This window comes from Elephas maximus, chromosome 24, assembly GCF_024166365.1.
Source record: "Elephas maximus indicus isolate mEleMax1 chromosome 24, mEleMax1 primary haplotype, whole genome shotgun sequence".
NCBI classification, from domain to species: domain Eukaryota; kingdom Metazoa; phylum Chordata; class Mammalia; order Proboscidea; family Elephantidae; genus Elephas; species Elephas maximus.
The window spans coordinates 22,362,240-22,385,192 of NC_064842.1; the positions used below are offsets into that span (position 1 = coordinate 22,362,240).

Consider the following 22,953-nt stretch of genomic DNA (forward strand, 5'->3'; position numbering starts at 1 on the left):
TCTTCGGAGTGACCTACTGATGCAGAGCTAAACCTTAATTAGCCAAAGGATATTGCTTCCTTGTGAAGAGAGCTCTATTCTGAGATAGCTATTAATAGAGGTAGGCTCTTTGAACTGAGTATCCAGGGAGATCTTCACTGGCAGGAATCATCATTTCTCCATGCCAATGATAACTGGTTTGAGCAGGAAATGCTTAAAACAACAAAGGTGCTGGCACACATGGTGTGTGTGTGTGTATGTGTGTTGTTCCCCAGTTAACACTTCTGCTGTCAGGAAGGTGAAAATAAGCTGAAGCAGAGATTCAAGGGACCAAATTGTGCATCTTTTTAATGATGAAATTTTATGTCCTTAATCTTTCTACAGATAAAACAACCAGATCCTCTTTCTGAGACAGAAAGTAGCTCTATTTCCCCCCTAATAGGACCTTACCCTACGGACTCACCTTGAATTCAACATTCCTAAAAGTCCTCCCCATTCTTCCACATTCCAAAATTTCTCCTCTTTTAGTGCTTTCTATCTTAATGGATGACACCAACATTCACCTAGTTGTAGAGCCAGAAATCTGGGTGGCCTTTTTGACATCTTCTATTCCAGTTAATGTTCGCATCTTATTGATTTTACTTCCTAGATAGCTCTCAAGTCCAAACCACCTATTTTCATCACTGTGGCTGCTACCTAATCTGAGCCCCTATATTCCTCAGAGACGTCTAGCTCGTTTTCCTGATTCCACTTTTGCTGTTCTGTGATCCATTCCCCACAGACATTATCTCTTAAAGATGTAAATCAGATCCTGTAACTCCCCTGCTTAAAACCTTTCCTATTTCTTGCAAGATAAAGACCCACATTCTTAACAATGCTTACTACATGCAGCATGACCTGGCCCTTACCTAACTCACTAGCATCAAGCTTACACAGCTAATTAATTACTAGAGCCAATATTAGAACCAGGGACTATTGAATTCCAGTCCAATGTCTTTTATGCAATATAAAATACTGCTTTCTTTTCAATTTCATTACATTTAAACTCTCAAATACACTTTGAAGACTCTCTACTTCTCTTAATCTTACCTAACTTCATCCTTTTAAGAGGATAATTCATTACCATAATTTTAGGACATTTTAATATGCAGCAATTTTTTTGCTCAAGAAATATTATGACACTTCCTTTTCTTACTCTCTCTTTGTGAGTTTTTTGTGTTTTGTATATATGTGTTCAGCATTAACTAGGCAATTAAAAACAAGTAGGATTTATAAAATCAATTGCATTGACAATGAAATAATTATGTTATGGATTGAATTGTGTCATCCCAAAATGTGTTTGTCAACTTGGCTAGGCCATGATTCCCAGTGTTGTATAATTGTCTACCATTTTGTCATCTGATATGATTTTCCTATGTATTGTAAATCCTAACCTCTATGATGTTAATGAGGCAAGTTTAGAAGCAATTATGTTAATGAAGCAGGACTCAATCTACAAGATTAGTTTGTATCTTGAGTCAATCTCTTCTGAGATATAAAAGAAGTGAGCGGAGAGGAAGGGAGCACATCCTTTGGACCCTGAGTCCCTGTGCTGAGAAGCTCCTAGACCAGGGGAAAATTGATGACAAGGACCCTCCCCCAGAGCAGACAGAGAGAGAGAGCCTTCTCCTGGAACTGCCGCCCTGAATTCAGACTTCTAGCCTCCTAGACTGTGAGAGAATAACTTTCTCTTGGTTAAAGCCATGGACTTGTATTTCTGTTATAGCAGCATTAGATAAATAAGATAAATTAGCTCAGTTTTACTTTCCTCAAGATTAGTTGTTCTTTTCCGTAACTTTTCTACGACTTCTGACCCCATATCTCCTTCTGTAGCCTTCCCTGGGTTTGGGTCTATCTCTCTGAGCTCTCTCTCTTAAGAAATAATTATACGAAAGTCACTTATAAGTATTCATTACACCTTCAAGCACAGATGAGGGTACATATTGGGTGCCACCTCTGGGCATGGAAAAGAATTCCAAATCCATGGCTACATGTTCAAAGTCCTTTTGAGCTACCATTCCACACCCCCATTTTTTTTTTTAAATAAGTTTACCAAGATTGCATTAACCTAGACTTTAGCTAAAATCCTTTACCTCTCATACTCAACCCCTGCGTTCACAGGATGAAGGTCCATACCTTACTGAACCATCAGTGGAGGCAGTAAGCACCACTTGTTTTTCTTCTACGTAGACTAGTTGAACAATTTCTAAAGCATGAGCACGCCAGGAAAGCAGCTGCTTGAATTTCTAAATAGTGACAATAAAGCATATTCCTTGAAATAAGTATGCGCTAATCAAAACTCAATCTTGAGCAAAATTACCATTATAGAGCCAAATGTAGAGTGCATGGTGTAGCCATCTGAACAAGATCAGCAAGTATGATTAAGTCCCGACCTTCAATTAGCTCTCCTCTTGCTTTTTGAGTTACCTAAAATTCCATTTTTAGAGATTTATTAATCCATACATATCCATTGGAGAGGAAATATCTATGTCTTCAGCAACTTATCATTTAATTGATAATTATTAATTCACTTGGTTGAGGGTTAGTCCATGGCTAGATGAGAGAAAAGCCGTAAAAGAAGTGTTGTCATGAGGCTGAGTGTGAAGTCATCAGACATGGAAAGAAGCAGAGTTGAAAGGCAACGGCTAGAAGGGAGGTTGGTAAGAAGACTTTCTCTGTTTTCCATTTTATCCAGAGATAGTGCTGGCTATCTTTTTGGGGGGGGGGGGGAGGAGACGGGGGACAAGTTTCCATAAGAAGTTATATACCACAAAGAATTAGAAGCAATGGACCCAGCTCATTCTCTTTCAAAGACATCAAGAAGCTTCACTGGTATGTTCCTTCAAGATGTGGTTTATCCTTAAATATGGGCCTCAAAAAACATTTCTAAATTGTGTGGACAAGAGGAATCCACTGGGGAGCTTCCTATACTGTAGCATTCCCCTAGAGTATGCTCCCCCTCCATCACTGATGGTCCCAGACTCAGGCCTTAGTTCTTTCTGCGTCATCTACCTAGGAGTACTTATGTGGCTAGAGTTCTAGCAGCTGGGAGTTCTGCCATGAATCTTCTATTCATTCAGACTTTAACAAAAGTTAGGCACAATGCCTCCTAAATTTCTTAGCCTTCTGACTCAATTCCCTCTAGCTGTTTTTAGAGAGCCAGGGTAATAATATCTTTTGCAAACTCCTCCTTATTAACGAAAGTCCCTTGGTAGTATAATCTATGCTTGGCTGGTAACTAAAAGGTTGGTGGTTCGAATCCAGCCAGTAGCACCACAGAAGAAAAGGCCTGGTGATCTACTTCCATAAAGATTACAGCCAAGAAAACTCTATGGAGCAGTTCTATTCTGTAACCCGCGGGATTGCCATGAGTCAGAATGGACAAAAGACAACCATAACAACAACTTTTTATTGTCTCAAAGGTACTCAAGAACATCTGATTGGCCAAAAATGAATACCATATTTTTATACAAATAACTTGCACCTTTAACATTTGTTTGCCAACCGCGCTCTCCTCCCATGAAGTATTTTTGTAAGTGCGTTATGCTGATTTTTTTGCAATGACGTGAAAAAAAATTGGTATAGCAGTGCTTATGAAAATACCTCGGGGGGGAGAGCATAGTTGGCAAACAAATATAGAAGGTGCGCATTATCTGCATAAAAGTTTTCTTTCTCTGCTTTACAATAGGATTCTCTAAGGCCAGTGTTTCTCTAACTGGGACCATGTCTATAGTAAGAAATACATTTTATCTCATGACTAAGTAAACCCGTACACACATCTGCGCATGCATCTGGAAAAAGTTCTACATAAGAATACTTACCCTTACTGTGCAATGCACACTGACATTTTCTACTACCCTATTCCATTCCATTCTTAAAAAAGTACTGGTTGCCACTCATTAAATTGATTTCATGATCCTCTAATAGATTACAATCTGCACTTAGAAAACATTGTTCTTAAACTGTCCTTTCTGCATGCGTGTATGTAATCATACATATGATTTCTCTTTCTTCAGGGAGGTTTTGAAGGTCCTATCTCTTAAGAGTATCTGTCATGGAGCTTTTTCTTTTTTTTGTACTTTAGATGAAGGTTTACAGAACAAACTAACTTCTCATTAAACAATTGGTACACATATTGTTTTATGACATTGGTTAAAAACCCCACGATATGTCAGCGCTCTCCCTTCTTGACCGTGGATTCCCGATCACCAAATGTTCTGTCACCTCCTGCCTTCTAGTCTTTGCCCCTGGGCTGGTGTGCCCCTTTAGTCTCATTTTGTTTTATGGGTCTGTCTAATTTTTGGATGAAGGGTGAACCTCAGGAGCGATTTCACTACTGAGCTAAAAGGGTGTCTGGGGGCCATACTCTTGGGGTTTCTCCAGTCTCTGTCAGGCCAGTAAGTCTGGTGTTTTTTTTGAGAGTTAGAATTTTGTTCTACATTTTTCTCCAGCTCTGTCTGGGACCCTCTGCTGTGATCCCTGTCAGAGCAGTCAGTGGTGGTAGCCAGGCATAATCTAGTTGTAGTGGACTCAGTTGGGTGGAGTCTGTGGTAGCTGTGGTCCGTTAGTCCTTTGGACTAACCTTTCCCTTATGTCTTTAGTTTTCTTCATTCTCCCTTGCTGCCAAAGGTGTGAGACCAGTGGAGTATCCTAGATGGCCACTCAGAGGATTTTAAGACTCCAGACACTATTCACAAAAGTAGAATGTAGAACATTTTCTTTATGAACTATGTTATGCCAATTGAGCTAGATGTTCCCCAAGACCATGGTTCCCACAGCCCTCAGCCCAGCAATTCAGTCCCTTAGGGAGTTTGGATGTGTCCACAGAGCTTCCATATCATGGAGCTTTTTAAAACAGTAATGTTGTGAGGAGGCCAGACTAACCTCTGACTGACATGTTAGGCTTTCACTGCTGTTGTAATATATAACTGGAACTGCTTTAATCTGTGTCGTATGTTGTTACCTGTTATCCTTGCTGTCAAGTTGATTCTGACTCATATAGATCCTACAGGACAGAGTAGAACTGCCACATAGGGTTTCCAAGGCTTTAATGTTTACAGAAGCAGACTGCCACATATTTCTCCCACTGAGAGCCTGGTGGGTTCGAAGCATGACCTTTTGATTAACAGCTGAGCACTTAACCACTGTGCCACCAGAGACATTTTGTCACCAGAAACTATTGTATATTCATAAATAGGCAGCCATGTACAAACTGGATAATCACGTTGTCTTAGTATGGAAAAGGTTGAAATGAGGTTAAATATGGGAGAATTTCAAATAAGTTATTAAAAGATTATTTTCTTTAACACAGTGAAAATGATTTAAAATTAACTCCACCACAATGTAATTCAATATTTTTTAAAATAACTTTGTCTGTTTTAAAGATTTTCCTGAATTTTGAAAGGTCTTAGTTGCCAGGTTTATAGAAAGTCTTTTTGCAGAAATGAAGGCTTTCAGTCACAGTTTATCTGTCAAAATGAGTGATAGAATATTGATAAACATCACCGACAGGAGAGAACAATTAGGTAACCGTCTTTTTATACATGGTTTAAGTATATGATTAACCATTAGTTGTGGTTGTCCAGCTCCCAGCATGCCTTGATTATATGCCATTTATAGTTATTTTTACATAACTATAAATATGTAAAATTGTTTTACATAACAATTCCCAAGTTGTTTGAACTTGACTGCTTTCCATTTGATACCAGGAAGTGTGATGTATAGAAAGAGCATTGACCTAGGGAACAAGAACCCTGTGCCGACCCTGACTTCATCATTGGCTGTCCATGTGATGCTAGGCAAGGCACTCCCTGTCTTCTCCTCTGCAAGCTGGAGATAATTATGACTACCTGACCCTTTTAAAAACTCTAACCAGGTCTTTGAAGCAAAAAGAAAACCCCATGGATTAAATGAAACAGTAACCATTCTAAGACACCCTACAAGGATTCCAATTTTAATCCACCTTCCTATGTTAATGCCTATGATCCAAAAGTAAAATATTACTCTATAAAGGTAATAAGGCTATTTAAAGCAGTCCTTCCTTGCTACAGTCTTTAATTGCTGTTGTGTGTTTGTGTACAATGTATGCGTAGATACACGTGTATATCCACATACACATAAGAAGTGCATATTTAAATGGTTACAAAATGAAGATGGTGACATTTACACTGCGTTAACACTGAAAGCAGAATAAAGCGTGCTTACGTTATAAGGATGGTTTGGACTAGGTTTGAGGAAGAGTTTCTTGGCTGACTACTGGGTTAGACTTGCAAGGGAAGGTTATGGAATCTCCTTCTATGATGATGTATAAGATAAAGAAATTGGAGGATGACATGACCTATGAACTCTTTTTTTTAATTTTTACTGTGCTTTAAGTAAAAGTTTACAAATCGAGTCAGTCTCTCATACAAAAATTTATATACACCTTGCTATATACTCCTAGTTGCTCTCCCCCTAATGAGACAGTACACTCTTTTCCTCCACTCTCTATTTTCATGTCCATTTGGCCAGCTTCTGACCCGCTTGGCTCTCTCATCTCCCCTCCAGACAGGAGATGCCCACATAGTCTCATGTGTCTACTTGAGCCAAGAAGCTCACTCTTCACCAGTATCATTTCCTATCTCATAGTCCAGTCCAATCCCTGTCTGAAGAGTTATAAACTCTTTTAAACTCTAGGTTTCTACATGGGTTCTCACAGATAAGTCAAAACATGAAGAAGATGCAAAGTGACCAGTGGCTGGTTCACTCACTCTCTCACTTACTTGCCTCCTCTTTTCACCAGCAGAAAGATCACTGTTATTTGACATATGACTTAAGTTTCCATAGCACTATACTTGCCTTGAGGGTGGGGAATCTTGCCTTATATTTCTGTCTTTTGTGGTGTCTAGCACAGAGAAATGTTCAATAAATATGTGCTGAGCCATTAATTAAGGTGGAAAACCTACATTCTTACCTTTTCATCATGAGGTGGATCCAGGAAGGAACTGATACTGCAAAGGATAACGTGTCCTTCTGTACAAAATCCAAACATTTAACAACTTGGATTCTTTAATTAGACATCCTGTTATCTAAATAAATACTACCCAGACTACCAAACAGTTTTGATTCAGGCATTTAAAATGGTAAATAAAATAGACTGCGAGGAACAAGAAATGAAAGAAAAAAATTCATATCGACTTCTGTGTGTAGCAATTCTTTTTTGTTTCAGGCTGATTAGCGATAATGAGGTTGCTGTATCCACTAACAGTCAAAATTCTTCTCGAGATCAGGCTTGATAAAAATAGAAATGGATAGACCACTTCCAAAGGGAGTCCAAAAAGTTACAGATATTCATCCTACAATCCAAATGGCTCTTATGAAAACCAGCCTGTTGCCATCAAGTTGATCCCAAACTCATAGTAACCCTATTTAAGACAGAGTAGACTACCCCATAGGGTTTCCAAGCAGTGGCTGATGGATTCGAACTGCTGACCCTTTGGCTAGCAGCCAAGCTCTTTAAGGGCTTATAAAAACTAGATGTTTAAAAAAAAAAAAAAAAAGCAACAACTAATAGTGTCTTAAGATGTCGTTTTTAAAATAGTGACTGGATAGTCTCATAAAAGTTCTTTTACTATCTGTTGAGGCAGAGAAAAGGAAGCCTACAGCCAGAATCTAGGAGGACCAAACCAAAAAACAAAACTCATTGCTGTCGTGTGGATTCTGACTCATAGCGACCCTCTAGGACAGAGTAGAATTGCCCCATAGGGTTTCCTGGGCTGTAATCTTTATGGGAGCAGGCTGCCACATCTTTCTCTTGCAGAGAGGCTGGTGGGTTCCAACCACTGACCTTTCAGTTAGCAGCTGAGCACTTAACCACTAAGCCACCAGGGCTATCCATTAATTGTAATACGGATGAGGTTGGACTGAATACCAAGCCCTTCCTCTGTCTATTTTTCCAGATGACAAGCAAAAACTACAAATCTCAAGAAGTAGATGGGTTATGTGTTAGCAAAATATTCTGGGCAGAGAACAGGACTCAGCTGGCAAAGAGAGGAATCATCATAAGAAAGGTGCGTTCTGAGACTCCTATAGAGAATTTCAAACTTGTAGCTCTGTGTATTTTCTGAGAAAAGGCTTACCATACCATAGGCAAAGTTAATGCAAAAACATGCAGGCTGCTTAAAAAAGGAACAACATTTGCCTGATCTCAGATGTCTCTACTATTCTGCTGTAAACCGACATAATGTCTATAGAAATTATAGAGACTGACATGAATAAAAACAAGAAGAGCAAGAATATTAGAGTTTTAAGGGACTGGTGAACAGCACTGAAACCAGATAAAATAAAGATAAATTTAAATAAATGTAAATCTACGGATAATCCTGAATGCAAATATAAACAATTATTTTCAGTAATGTCTAGAAGGCCAGAATAATTGATGGTAGAAATGGTTTGTTGTGACTTTTTGTAGAATAAATTTGAAATGAGAAAAATGTTCTCAAAAGAGAAGATGGAAAATGTAAAACCTTAATGTAATAGCATTGTGGCTGCAAATGTGAATACTACATTATCAAACAGCAGTAATCAAGGAGTGAGTGTGGAGAAAGGAGAAAAGTAAAGTCAGCTAAGCTTTCTGCCTTAACTGAAAAGGTGCTGCTTCATTTTAAATTCCAAGAAATTAATTAATGCTTTCAAAAATTTTTTTTCTTTTTTTTCCAAAATACTTAAACACCGGTAAAATTAAAAACTCTACTTACACAGGTATGTGCACACAAACATACAATCTTTCAAAGTATGGGAGAGACAGAAATAAAGAAAATTTAGGCATTAATCCAAAAGACAAAAGAAGGGAAATGGAAAAATAAAGCATTAAAAAGAAGAAAAAAAGATTAATATTAGATGAAAAAATTAATTAATTGACTCAACGGGTTTGGTTTTGGTTTGGGACTAGCTGAAAGGTTGTTGGTTTGAACCAACCCAGAGGTGCCTCGGAAAACAGGCCTGGTGATCTGCTTTTGAAAGGTCACAGCCCCAAAAACTCTATGGAGCAGTTCTACTCTGCACACATGGGGTCATCATGAGTCGGAATCAACGTGATGGCAACTAACAACTAAACACGTTAGTTATAACAACAACTATAAAAGAATTAAGTCCCCTATTGAGAACAAATGTAGGAGCCCTAGTGGCACAGTGGGTAAGCACTCAGCTGCTAGCCGAAAGGTAGACGTTTCGAACCCACCAGCCATTCCACAGGAGAAAGATGTAGCAGTCTGCTTCCATAAAGATTACAGCCTAGGAATCCCTATGGGGTAGTTCTACTCTGTCCTGTCGGGTCACTATGAGTAGGAATCGACTTTATAGCAGTGGGTTTTGGTTTACTGAGAAGAAATAACCCATTTTCCTCTCTAATTCATGTCACTGTTATCTTTAATAATAAATATTAATGCAACATAACCCTCTCAAGATTAAAAATATTAAAAGTTTTCATTCTTCCCCATCAGGTAGGGTAAGGAGTTGGGTAGTAATACACCCAATTAAAGAATGGAAAAATAGAATGCCTTCTCTAAAGACAGAGCTAAGAATGAAATAGGAGACGAAATAGATTCATTCTTCTATTTATTCATCAAGCCATCCATCACACTCTCTCATGCTTGAGTTTGCCTCTTAGTCTTTCTTTTGTTTCAATAAATGCCATGTATTTCTCCTATAATCGTTTTTTACATCATGTAGGTTAAGATATCTGTGGCTGAATACATAAGACTAACGACTCACCCACATTTCCAGCCAATAATATCCTAGTACACGAATCCGTATACAGCGATGTCAGAGAAATGGCAGAATGTTTTGTGAAAGGCAGCATATCTTTCAGTAGTCTTCCCTGAATAAAGAATAATGTAAATAAGGTTTTTCTTAATGATAATAAATTATACAGAATCTTAAATTTGAAGTTAAGTTTCTCTACAAATATATCTGAAGAATTATCTCTAATACGGAAACATGATTCTCTTCTTTGTAATAAAAATAATTTGAAACTATCTGTAGGGACCTACCACCCTGACATTTGCATAAAAGTATAAACCCCATTGCTATTGAGTCGATTCTGGGTCATGGGCACCCCATGTGTTATAGAGTACAACTGCTCCTTAAAGTTTTCTTGGCTGTAACCTTTGTGGAAGAAGGTCATCAGGTCTTTCTTCAGCAGTGTTGCTGGGGGGGGCGTTCAAACTGTCAACTTTTAGGTTAGTAGCCAAGAGCAAACCATTTGCGCCACCCAGGGGCCTATTAATAAAGGTATATATACAAAAAAAAAAAAAAAATCAATTGCCATTTGGTGGATTCTGACTCATAGAAACCCTGGTGGCATAGTAGTGAACAGCTATCGCTGCTAACCAAAAGGTAAGCAGTTCAAATCCACCAGACATTCCTTGGAAACTCTATGGGACAGTTCTACTCTGTCCTATAGGGTCATTATGAGTCATTAAGGTATACCCAAAAAAACCAAACCCATTGCCTCAAGTCGATTCCGACTCATAGCGACCCTACAAGGCAGAGTAGAACTGCCCCACAGAGTTTCCAAGGAACACCTGGTGGATTTGAACTGTTGACCTTTTGGTTAGCAGCCGTAGCTCTTAACCACTCTGCCACCAGGGTTTCCCATTAAGGTATTAAAAAAAAAAAAAAAAGGTATAGAGAACTATTAATTATAAGTATTTAGGCTCTGATTATCAGAGATGATCTCTATATTTAGTATTTTGCACTTCTTATGACCTCATTCGGGCAAATTCTTCAGACCTCCTTTCCCATCACATATTCCCCTTTTAAACAAACATGTTTTCAGGTTTAAGTGTATCTCAGTTGATTTAAATAGAAATAGTATGTGTGTCTTTTCAGAAATATCTATTTTTTAAATTTTGTGCAACGTAAAGGATTATAAAAGATTCAAATTTGGCAGATTTTTTTTCAATGCTTTGTATAGGCCGAGCACTGGGAAGGACTTTCACATATATTATCTCAGAGAATAAATGGCAAAGCTTGAGAAGAAAGTATTCGAACTTGCTGTTGGTTTTCTGGGACTTTATTTGGAAATTATCTTTTCTCCTCTTAGTTTAATTACTCAATTTTAAGAAAAAGTAGAAAAGAGCTAAGATATTTTACCACCACCTGTCTGTCAGTTTGTCTCTGAGGTAGCTTTTGTTTTGCTGGAAGCTATGCCACTGGTATTTCAAATACCAGAAGGGTCACCCATGGTGGACAGGTGCAGTGGAGCTTTCAGATTAAGACAGGCTAAGAAGAAAGGTTTAGTGACCTACTTTTTTCAGAAAATTAGCCAGTGTACCATATTCTTACATAAATAACACACACCTTCTACGCTTGTTTGCCAACTACGTCCTCCCCCCACAAGATATTTTCATGAATGCTGCTATGCCAATGTTCTTTACATGTTGCTGTAAAAAAATTAGCATAGTGTGCTTATGAAAATACCTTGTGGGCAGAGGGCATAGTTACCAAACAAATCTAGGGGATGCGTGTTATTTGTGTAAAAATACGGTAAACCTTGTGAATCACAGCAGAACATTCATGGTCCAACTTGCTTGCTTTGGACATGTCATTAGGAGGGATCAATCCCTGTAGGGGGACATCATGTTTGGTAAAGCAGAGGGTCAGCGAGGACAATGGAGACCCTCAGTGAGATGAATTGGCACAATATCAGCAGTGATGGACTCAAACATGCCAGCGATGTGAGGATTATGCAGGATCGGGCGATACTTATTCCGTTGTACATAAGGTTGCCATGAGTTGGAGTTGGCTCGACGGCAGCTATCTAAGATATTTTATGATTTACACATACTGAAGAAATAACAGGAAATACTTATATTTCTTGACTCATTTTAATTATTTAGTACTTAGTACATTTCTTCTTTTAGTACTTATTTTACTAATATAAATCTTTTGAATGGTGGATGGGAGGGAGAATTTTGGGGTGAGATTAGGATTGAAGGTAGAGGGTGGAGATTATAGAAATATGGGCAGGAGAATCTCTGGACTCCAGAGAAGGGCTTCTTCACAACAGAGAAAGGCATTTTATATGTAAGATGAATGCTGCCTGGTCTAAGTTGTATTTCAGTTGTTATCTTTCATCTTCCTTTTCTTCTTCTGTATTTTATTTTATTTTTTTGGATGGGGTCCCAACTGACTGTGAGACTTTAGGTTACTGTCAGAAGAGTGGGTTAAGAAAGGTCTAAAGTTTTGCTGCCATAGGCTTGCAGTTCTGGAGCTCATTCATTCATTCAAATATGTGTTGAGTGATCGCCATGTTCCCAGCATTGTTTTCAGCATTTTAGGGGGTATACAGAGGTCCACAAGATAGTCTAGGTCGCTTCTCTCATGATCCTTACACTGGGGGTGGGGGCAGAAACATATTAAACAAATAAAAAAAACCTAGAAAGCACAAAATATCTGATAACTGCTGTAAAATAAATTAAAATAGACTAATATATATATTTTTTTTAATATGATAGTGCATGAGGGGTGACTACTCTTGTGTGAGGTGGTGGTAGTAAACTTTGTATCTGAATAACCAAAAGGAACCAGCCATGAGAAGATCTGGGGTACAGAATTCTACCAGACTGAACAGGAGGTTAAAACAGAAATGACTTTGTGGTTTGTTTTTGTTTTTTGAAGAAATCGAAAGGTGGCCAGTGTGGCTGGAATGTTGGGGCAAAGAGGAGAGTGGTAGAAGCTAAGGCCAAAGAGATGGGCATGGACCAGGCCATGTAGGACTTTATAAGCCAGTAGGAGGAGATTGGGTTTTATTCTAGGTACAACGGAAAGCTATAGGAGAGTTTTATGCAGGGGGACTATCATCTGGTTTAAATTGTGCTCAAAACGATTAAAAAAAAAAAATTCTTGGATAAAATATTTAAAAGATCTCTTAAACTAATCAGTGAGCTGGCAAAAAGTAAGGAATTCTCAAAGGCCAAATCTGAAGTGAAAGTGCCATCTAGAAAAGTGAGATAGCTCTCAGGTGGGCTTTTGGCCTGAGGCAGCTACCAAGCATTGGTTACATAGGACTTCCTTTCTGACAGACTCAGAGAAGAAGGGGGTCAGGGAATAAACCTGGGACTTGCCCAAGATAGGAAGTCTAATAGGAGACCTCTGGATGAAACTGGTGACCCAAAGGGTTATGCTTTCAGTGTGGGGAACTTAAACACCAACCCACTCTACAGAAGGGGATAGCAAAGAACCTTGACGTATCAACTATGCAAGGAAAACAAAGCTCCCGTCCTTGGTAAGTACTGTGTGATAAATGTCACTGTGGTCGTATAATTATCCCAGCTTGCCCCAGCTAATGCTGGTCATGGAATATTTCTTAGTTCTTGAAACTCTACTTTGTGAGCAGTCTTAATTGATTTGAATCAGTCAACAAATCCCTTGCATAGGAGCCCTGAAGCCCTGGTGGTGCAGTGGTTAAGCACTCCACTGCTAACTAAAAGGTTGGCCGTTCAAGCCCACCCAGCTGCTCCCAAGGAGAAAGGCCTCGTGATTTGCTCTTATAAAGATTAAAAATTACAACCTAGAAAACTTTATGGGGGAAGTTCTACATGGGGTCATTGTGAGTCGAAAATTGACTCTATGGCACCTAACAACGACACTGCTACATTGCCTCCTCTGGGCTCCGACCTTCAGGAGCCCCGCTGGCGCAGTGGTTAAGTGCTCTGCTGCTAACCAGAAGATCAGTGGTTAGAACCTACCAGCCGCTCCACGGGAGAAAAGACCTGGTGATCTGCTCCCATAAGGATTACAGCCTAGGAAACCGTATAGGGCAGTTGTACTCTGTCATATAGGGTCACTATGAGTCAGAATCAACTTGACATCACAGAACAACAGGCACAAGCGGCCATGCCTTCTTTGTATTTTTATCTCTGGAAATACAGTGATTGCATGGAAAATATAACATTCAATACGTGTTTGTAGAATAATTTATACGGTTATGTTTCTAACAATAGACTAAAAAAATAGACTAGATTTTAAAAACAGGCAAGTTAGCAGTTTTGTTGATTTCATCCTTGGGGTTACAAAACTGCCATGTAAGGTCTGAGTCGCGTTATCAGTGAGCAGGTTGCAAATCCAGCAATTTGGCTAGAAGGTTGTAAAATATTAGAATTGGATGCCATATGGAAGAAGGCTAAGGTTCATTTAACAGTTCTTTTGACCTTTTCCATTCTTTCCTATCCTAAGCACATCGTGGGTCCAGTACCTCCAGAGTCCAGAGTCGAAGGTGTCCATCCTCGTGTGCAGTGACGAGGATAGGTGGTTGAGCTTCTGCTGAACTGGAGCCTCCAGGTTGTTTTTTGTCCACTGGCTGCTGCTCTCCCTCCATACCATCTGTGTTCTCACCTATGGAAGAAATCCATGAGCTACCATGGTGCTGGCAACAGGTGAAATACCGAATTTCATAGAACATAAAAGAGGGGGCAGGTGGGAAAACAGCAAAATCAACACTTTTCCCTGGAATTTTTTTTATAACCCCAGAAACAAAAGTACTAAAAAAGAAAAAAACTAAAGAATTCCAGATCATTGGAAAAACCATTTAAAAAAGCTTATGTTTAGTTCTATTGCAAAACCTCTATCCTGTACATTATGGCTAAAACTAGATATGCCCCCAGTGTAAGTCTGACACATTAGAATGTCTTGTAAATCTAGTATAAGTTTTAGGAAAATGGGCTAGCAACTAAGAAGCTCAGTAATATTTCAAATTTTTAAATCTAGAATCAGGACTCAAAAAGCATCATAATGGAAATTCTTTATAGAAACAATGCCTCTTGGACTCCCTATACCATCTCAACATTTAGCTGCAAAAAGAACAGATATTCATTTGGATTATTTTATTACTTAAAAAAATAAAAGCTGCCTATTTCAAAGGAACATTTTTATGATGGAGAAGAGGGGTGATTTCATACTGACCTTTAACTTCAGTATCGTGTATGCTTTGTTTGCTTCCCTGTACAAGAGGAGAGAAAAAGACACTATTTCTATGCCATTGTAAGGAAATGAGAAATGTTGAACATGCGGATTTTTTTTTTTAGATAGTTGAAATTACATTTCTAAACCTTAATTTTGAATTAATTCTCTGAAAAATGTGTTGCATAGATTTTCATGTTCATGAATAGAGAATCCATAACACAACATTTTCCTAGTGGCTCAGGTATATCATGACAATGACAGTGATTAAGTGCCTAATGCGTGCCAAGTCCTCGATGAATATTCTAATTCTAATAACAGCGATGTAAGTTAGGCTTTATTATTCCCTTTTTACTGATGAGGAAACTGAAACTCCGAGAGATTAAGTGACATATGTAAAGCTAATCGCATTATAACTGGAGAAGCTTGGGTTCAAATACAAGTCTGTCTGACTCTTAAGTCCTTAAAAGTATATTCTTTCCAGCATGCTAGTGGTTTTCAAAATATTTTTTTGCAGTGGAAACTTTCCTTCAAAGAGCAAATTAACTAGAAAAGTAATGTGTTAAAACATAAAATTGGAGCTGGGAACACAGTTTGAAAACCACTTCATTACATTATATTGTCTCTTCCCTCTGTGAAATATGTACAGAATGTATTTCTTCAGGAAAACATACGGTCTAAAACTACTTTATTATTTTATGCCATAAACATAGCATATATAATTTATTTTGTTCATGATCATGTATTGATTATTCACAGATGTGAAGGCACTGAAAAAATAGAAACAATTTGAACTTTGATTTTTAGGGAGAATACAAAAAAATAGTTTTCACATATACATATACACACAGATTTTTCTTCTACTTTTATATTCTATCTAAGGAGGGGCTGAAATGCTGAATGTCACTATTCTTGGACAAGGATTGGGTAGAACAGGAAGACACATTCTTGCTATTTCTTGCTTACCTTGCTACTCTGTGGACCCCTACTAGAATCACACTGGGATGAAGAGCATACGGAATCCTGACTTGATCTTCTACAAGGGGAGGAAGGAAGCCAAAGGAGGAAAAGTTAAAATATTCTCTTGTACTCAAAGGGTGCTCTTCTCTGCTTTAATTTCAGCTGATTGCTTTTTCCATCATCTGTGGATACTGAGCCACTCACTTACGAAACCAATCACGCTTTATATGTTGTGTAACAAATGTTCATCAGTATGGTGTTGGCAGAGACTATTGTGGAGCCTCAGCAATTAAGATGTCCCTGTCCTATCTCATGGCTGAGACTACATTTAGTCCCAGAGGCTGAGACACTGGGATGGCAGAGAGTGAGATGCGGTTGGGGCTGACAAACCTGGCTAACCTCCTGCTTTACAGTGTCCAGTTCTGGTCTAGTCCTGTCCCTGTGACTCTGCTGAAATGTGCTGAAAAGTAGCTTAAGGTGCTAGTGCAATACAGAACAGGCCCTCAAAATATTCTCAGAATAGTTTTGATGAAATTTCAAGCCAAGGTTTTGGGAAGGTGTTATATTCTGCCTTGCCGCGGGGCAGCCCAAAAGTAGCCCTGATATCTATTGTCTGAAATCAGAGCTCTTAAACATACACAAATAGACAAAAAAAAAAAACACTTTTCCTTAAATATTTAAAAAATAACCCTCTGCTGTATATGAAATGGATGGGGATCACTCACTTATAGTGCACAGTGTGCAAAATCCCCTGCCATCTGACCTTCCATACTCGCTCTGGAAATCTTTTTACATTAGTGCTCATAGCATTAGATTTTGGCCAAAGGAGTAGACAAGTGGGCATTTTCCAGCTCTGCTGCTGTTGTAAAGGAAACTGTGAGGATGACATAGTAAAGGGACCACCACCCCACCTACAAAAGAAGTGATGGCAGGGGAAGAAAGTTAAAACAAGGTAGTCAGCCCAATATATGTCTTCCCTCAATTGTACCTTCTTTAATGTGAAGATAAGGAGAACTATTCCTAGATCACCCATGTAAGTCCTAGACAGTACTACTTGATTAGTAAGTATTGAGTTACCTTGCACATTCATGGGCACGAAAGAGAAACAATATGTCATTAATTCTAAAGCGTTTGGGATCCAAGTCAGGGTCCACAGTGAAGCAGTCTTCAGGTCGGTACCTGGAAATAAGCATACGTTCACATCACGAAATTCACAAATAAAGTAACTTACCTTATTTAGACCATATAGGCCATGCAGAGGTTATCAGCTCCTCAAATGGCAATATCACTGAAAATGGGGAGAAAACCTAGAGGTATAGAGTTTGAATGCACCTTCTTTAATGTTGTTGTTGGATGCTGTTGTGTTGATTTTCAACTCATAGTGACACTACGTGACAGAGTAGAACTGCCTCATACAATTTCCTAGGCTGTAATCTTTACGGGAAGCCCTGTAGTGGTTAAGTGCTACAGCTGCTAACCAAAAGGTAGGCATTTCAAATCCACCAGGCGCTCCTTGGAAACTCTACGGGGCAGTTCTTCTCTATCCTATAGGGTCGATATGAGTCGGAATTGACTCGACGGCAACAGGTTTGTTTTTTTTTTTGGTTTGGTAATCTTTACGGAAGGAGCCCTGGTAGTACAATGGGTAAAAGCTCAGCTGCTAACCAAAAGGTTGATGGTTCAAATCCACCCATTGACTCCATGGGAGAAAAGACCAGGAGATCTGCTTCCGTAAAGATTTCCACCTAGGAGACCCTATGGAGAAGCTCTACTCTGTCCTATAGGGTTGCCCTGAGTTGGAACTGATTCAATGGTACACAACAACAATCTTTATGGAAGTAGATCATCAGGTCCTTCTTTTGCCAGTCTTTTGGTTAGAAACCAAGCACTAAACCATTGTGCCACCAGAGCTCCTATCATCTTTAATAAGTCTCTGTATAACAGCATGATATTAGGTAGTTCAAAAGTCTGTTGATTCAATTAATTAGTCTAGTCCTCCTACATATAGGTCCAGAGAGTGGGTTTATATAATCCTGTGGAGGAATCTCCTAGGAGCCTTCATGTAGTTTAAAGGGTAGAATTCTACTTTTTGAATAAGTGGAGTGGCAAATTTGAATAAATTAGGTCCTAATCTTTTTTTTTTTAATTAATTTTTATTAAGCTTCAAGTGAACATTTACGATTCCAATCAGTCTGTCACATGTAGGTTTACATACATCTTACTCCCTTCTCCCACTTGCTCTCCCCCTATTGAGTCAGCCCTTTCAGTCTCTCGTTTCGTGCCAATTTTGCCATCTTCCCTCTCTATCTTCCCATCCCCCCTCCAGTCAAGAGTTGCCAACACACTCTCCAGTGTCCACCTAATTTAATTGGCTCACTCTTCATCAGCATCTCTCTCCTCCCCGCTGACCAGTCCTTTTCATGCCTGATGAGTTGTCTTCGGGGATGGTTCCTGTCCTGTGCCATCAGAAGTTCTGGGGAGCATTGTCTCTGGGATTCCTCTAGTCGCATTCATATCATTAGGTATGGTCTTTTTATGAGAATTTGGGGTCTGTATTCCACTGGCCTCCTGCTCCCTCAGGAGTTGTCTGTTGTGCTCCCTAGCAGGGCAGACATCGATTGTGGCCGGGCACCAACTAGATCTTCTGGTCTCAGGATAATGTAGGTCTCTGGTTCATGTGGCCCTTTCTGTCTCTTGGGTTCTTAGTTGTCGTGTGGCCTTGGTGTTCTTCCTTTGCCTTTGCTCCAGGTGGGTTGAGACCAATTGAGGTATCTTAGATGGCCGCTTGTTGGCATTTAGGACCCCAGGCGCCACAATTCAAAGTGGGATGCAGAATGTTTTCATAATAGAATTATTTTGCCCGTTGACTTAGAAGTCTCCTCAAACCATGTTCCCCAGACCCCAGCCCCTGCTCCGCTGACCTTTGAAGCTTTCATTTTATCCCGGAAACCTCTTTGCTTTTAGTCCAGTCCAATTAGGCTGACCTTCCTTGTATTATGTGTTGTCTTTCCCTTCACCCAAAGCAGTTCTTATCTACTGATTGATCAATAAAAAACCCTCTCCCTCCCTCCCTCCCTCCCCCCTTTGTAACCACAAAAGTATGTGTTCTTCTCCGTTTTTTCTATTTCTCAAGATCTTATAATAGAGGTCTTATACAATATTTGTCCTTTTGCCTCTGACTAATTTCGCTCAGCATAATGCCTTCCAGATTCCTCCATGTTATAAAATGTTTCAGAGATTCGTCACTGTTCTTTATCGATGCGTAGTATTCCATTGTGTGAATATACTACAATTTATTTACCCATTCATCTGTTGACGGACACCTTGGTTGCTTCCAGCTTTTTGCTATTGTAAACAGAGCTGCAATAAATATGGGTGTGCATATGTCTGTTTGTGTGAAGGCTCTTGTATCTCTAGGGTATATTCCGAGGAGTGGGATTTCTGGGTTATATGGTAGTTCTATTTCTAACTGTTTAAGATAACGTCAGATGGATTTCCAAAGTGGTTGTACCATTTTACAATCCCACCAGCAGTGTATGAGAGTTCCAATCTCTCTGCAGCCTCTCCAACATTTATTATTTTGTGTTTTTTGGATTAATGCCAGTCTAGTTGGTGTGAGATGAAATCTCATCGTAGTTTTAATTTGCATTTCTCTAATGGCTAATGATCGAGAGCATTTTCTCATGTATTTGTTGGCTGCCTGAATATCTTCTTTAGTGAAATGTGTGTTCATATCCTTTGCCCACTTCTTGATTGGGTTGCTTGTCTTTTTGTGGTTGAGTTTTGACAGAATCATGTAGATTTTAGAGATCAGGCGCTGGTCTGAGATGTCATAGCTGAATATTCTTTCCCAGTCTGTAGGTGGTCTTTTTACTCTTTTGGTGAAGTCTTTAGATGAGCATAGGTGTTTGATTTTTAGGAGCTCCCAGTTATCTGGTTTCTCTTCATCATTTTTGGTAATGTTTTGTATTCTGTTTATGCCCTGTATTAGGGCTCCTAGGGTTGTCCCTATTTTTTCTTCCATGATCTTTATCGTTTTAGTCTTTATGTTTAGGTCTTTGATCCACTTGGAGTTAGTTTTTGTGCATGGTGTGAGGTATGGGTCCTGTTTCATTCTTTTGCAAATGGATATCCAGTTATGCCAGCACCATTTGTTAAAAAGACTATCATTTCCCCAATTGACTGACACTGGTCCTTTGTCAAATATCAGCTGCTCATACATGGATGGATTTATATCTGGGTTCCCAATTCTGTTCCATTGGTCTATGTGCCTGTTGTTGTACCAGTACCAGGCTGTTTTGACTACTGTAGCTGTATAATAGGTTCTGAAATCAGGTAGAGTGAGGCCTCCCACTTTCTTCTTCTTTTTCAGTAATGCTTTGCTTATCCGGGGGTTCTTTCCCTTCCATATGAAATTAGTGATTTGTTTCTCTATCCCCTTAAAATATGACATTGGTATTTGGATTGGAAGTGCGTTATATGTATAGATGGCTTTTGGTAGAATAGACATTTTTACTATGTTAAGTCTTCCTATCCATGAGCAGGGTATGTTCTTCCACTTAAGTATGTCCTTTTGAATTTCTTGTAGCAGAGTTTTATAGTTTTCTTTGTATAGGTCTTTTACATCCTTGGTAAGATTTATTCCTAAGTATTTTATCTTCTTGGGGGCTACTGTGAATAGTATTGATTTGGTTATTTCCTCTTCGGTGTTCTTTTTGTTGATGTAGAGGAATCCAAGTGATTTTTGTATGTTTATTTTATAACCTGAGACTCTGCCAAACTCTTCTATTAGTTTCAGTAGTTTTCTGGAGGATTCCTTAGGGTTTTCCATGTATACGATCATGTCATCTGCAAATAGTGATAGCTTTACTTCCTCCTTGCCAATCTGGATACCCTTTATTTCTTTGTCTAGCCTAATTACCCTGGCTAGGACTTCAAGTACGATGTTGAATAAGGGTGGTGATAAAGGGCATCCTTGTCTGGTTCCCGTTCTCAGGGGAAATGCTTTCAGGTTCTCTCCATTTAGAGTGATATTGGCTGTTGGCTTTGCATAGATGCCCTTTATTATGTTGAGGAATTTTCCTTCAATTCCTATTTTGGTAAGAGTTTTTATCATAAATGGGTGTTGAACTTTGTCAAATGCCTTTTCTGCATCTATTGATAAGATCATGTGGTTTTTATCTTTTGTTTTATTTATGTGATGGATTACATTAATGGTTTTTCTGATATTAAACCAGCCTTGCATACCTGGTATAAATCCCACTTGATCAGGGTGAATTATTTTTTTGACGTGTTGTTGGATTCTATGGGCTAGAATTTTGTTGAGGATTTTTGCATCTATGTTCATGAGGGATATACGTCTAAAATTTTCTTTTTTCGTAATGTCTTTACCTGGTTTTGGTATCAGGGAGATGGTAGCTTCATAGAATGAGTTGGGTAGTATTCCGTCTTTTTCTATGCTTTGAAATACCTTCAGTAGTAGTGGTGTTAAGTCTTCTCTGAAGGTTTGGTAGAACTCTGCAGTGAAGCCGTCTGGGCCAGGACTTTTTTTTGTTGGAAGCTTTTTGATTACCGTTTCAATCTCTTTTTTTGTTATGGGTCTATTTAGTTGTTCTACTTCTGAATGTGTTAGTTTAGGTAGTTAGTATTTTTCCAAGAATTTATCCATTTCTTCTAGGTTTTCAAATTTGTTAGAGTACAATTTTATGTAGTAATCTGAAATGATTCTTTTAATTTCATTTGGCTCTGTTGTGATGTGGTCCTTCTCGTTTCTTATTCGGGTTATTTGTTTCCTTTCCTGTTTTTCTTTAGTCAGTCTGGCCAATGGTTTATCAATTTTGTTAATTTTTTCAAAGAACCAGCTTTTGGCTTTGTTAATTTTTTCAATTGTTTTTCTGTTCTCTAATTCATTTAGTTCAGCTCTAATTTTTATTATTTGTTTTCTTCTGGTGCCTGATGGGTTCTTTTGTTGCTCACTTTCTATTTGTTCAAGTTGTCGGGACAGTTCTCTGATTTTGGCTCTTTCTTCTTTTTGTATGTGTGCATTTATCGATATAAATTGGCCTCTGAGCACTGCTTTTGCTTTGTCCCAGAGGTTTTGATAGGAAGTATTTTCATTCTCGTTGCTTTCTAAGAATTTCCTTATTCCCTCCTTGATGTCTTCTATAACCCAGTCTTTTTTCAGGAGGGTATTGTTCATTTTCCAAGTATTTGATTTCTTTTCCCTAGTTTTTCTGTTATTGATTTCTAGCTTCATTGCCTTGTGGTCTGAGAAGATGCTTTGTAATATTTCGATGTTTTGGATTCTACCAAGATTTGTTTTGTGACCTAATATGTGGTCTATTCTAGAGAATGTTCCATGTGCGCTAGAAAAAAAAAGTATATTTTGCAGCAGTTGGGTGGAGAGTTCTGTATAAGTCTATGAGGTCAAGTTGGTTGATTGTTGTAAGCAGGTCTTCCATGTCTCTATTGAGCTTCTTACTGGATGTCCTGTCCTTCTCCAAAAGTGGTGTGTTGAAGTCTCCTACTATAATTGTGGAGGTGTCTATCTCGCTTTTCAATTCTGTTAAAATTTGATTTATGTATCTTGCAGCCCTGTCATTGGGTGCGTAAATATTTAATATGATTATATCTTCCTGATCAATTGTCCCTTTTATCATTATATAGTGTCCTTCTTTATCCTTTGTGGCAGATTTAAGTCTAAAGTCTATTTTGTCAGAAATTAATATTGCTACTCCTCTTCTTTTTCGCTTATTATTTGCTTGATATATTTTTTTCCATCCTTTGAGTTTTAGTTTGTTTGTGTCTCTAAGTCTAAGGTGTGACTCTTGTAGGCAGCATATAGATGGATCGTGTTTCTTTATCCAGTCTGTGACTCTCTGTCTCTTTATTGGTGCATTTAGTCCATTTACATTCAGCGTAATTATAGATAAATAAGTTTTTAGTGCTGTCATTTTGATGCCTTTTTATGTGTGTTGTTGGCCATTTCATTTTTCCACATACTTTTTTGTGCTGAGACGTTTTTCTTAGTAGATT

The 22,953-nt window shown here is 38.6% G+C and overlaps 1 protein-coding gene and 1 long non-coding RNA gene across 2 annotated transcripts in view; one reads left to right on the plus strand and one right to left on the minus strand.

Annotated features, from left to right (window-relative positions):
* LOC126066837 (uncharacterized) overlaps nucleotides 1-22,953 on the plus strand; it is a 108,276-nt gene that overhangs the window by 70,573 nt on the left and 14,750 nt on the right. Inside the window, exon 3 of the long non-coding RNA XR_007515272.1 lies at nucleotides 14,236-14,435. This is a non-coding gene — a long non-coding RNA (uncharacterized LOC126066837). The remainder of the gene's footprint in view (nucleotides 1-14,235; nucleotides 14,436-22,953) is intronic.
* The window catches only part of WDR64 (WD repeat domain 64), a 155,838-nt gene that overhangs the window by 13,411 nt on the left and 119,474 nt on the right, over nucleotides 1-22,953 (minus strand). Inside the window, exons 17-23 of the mRNA XM_049868224.1 lie at nucleotides 16,996-17,097; nucleotides 15,925-15,994; nucleotides 14,962-14,998; nucleotides 14,255-14,394; nucleotides 9,769-9,874; nucleotides 6,971-7,029; nucleotides 2,155-2,264 (exon numbers count right to left, since the gene is read on the minus strand). Of these exons, the coding sequence (XP_049724181.1) occupies nucleotides 2,155-2,264; nucleotides 6,971-7,029; nucleotides 9,769-9,874; nucleotides 14,255-14,394; nucleotides 14,962-14,998; nucleotides 15,925-15,994; nucleotides 16,996-17,097 (624 nt within the window). The remainder of the gene's footprint in view (nucleotides 1-2,154; nucleotides 2,265-6,970; nucleotides 7,030-9,768; nucleotides 9,875-14,254; nucleotides 14,395-14,961; nucleotides 14,999-15,924; nucleotides 15,995-16,995; nucleotides 17,098-22,953) is intronic.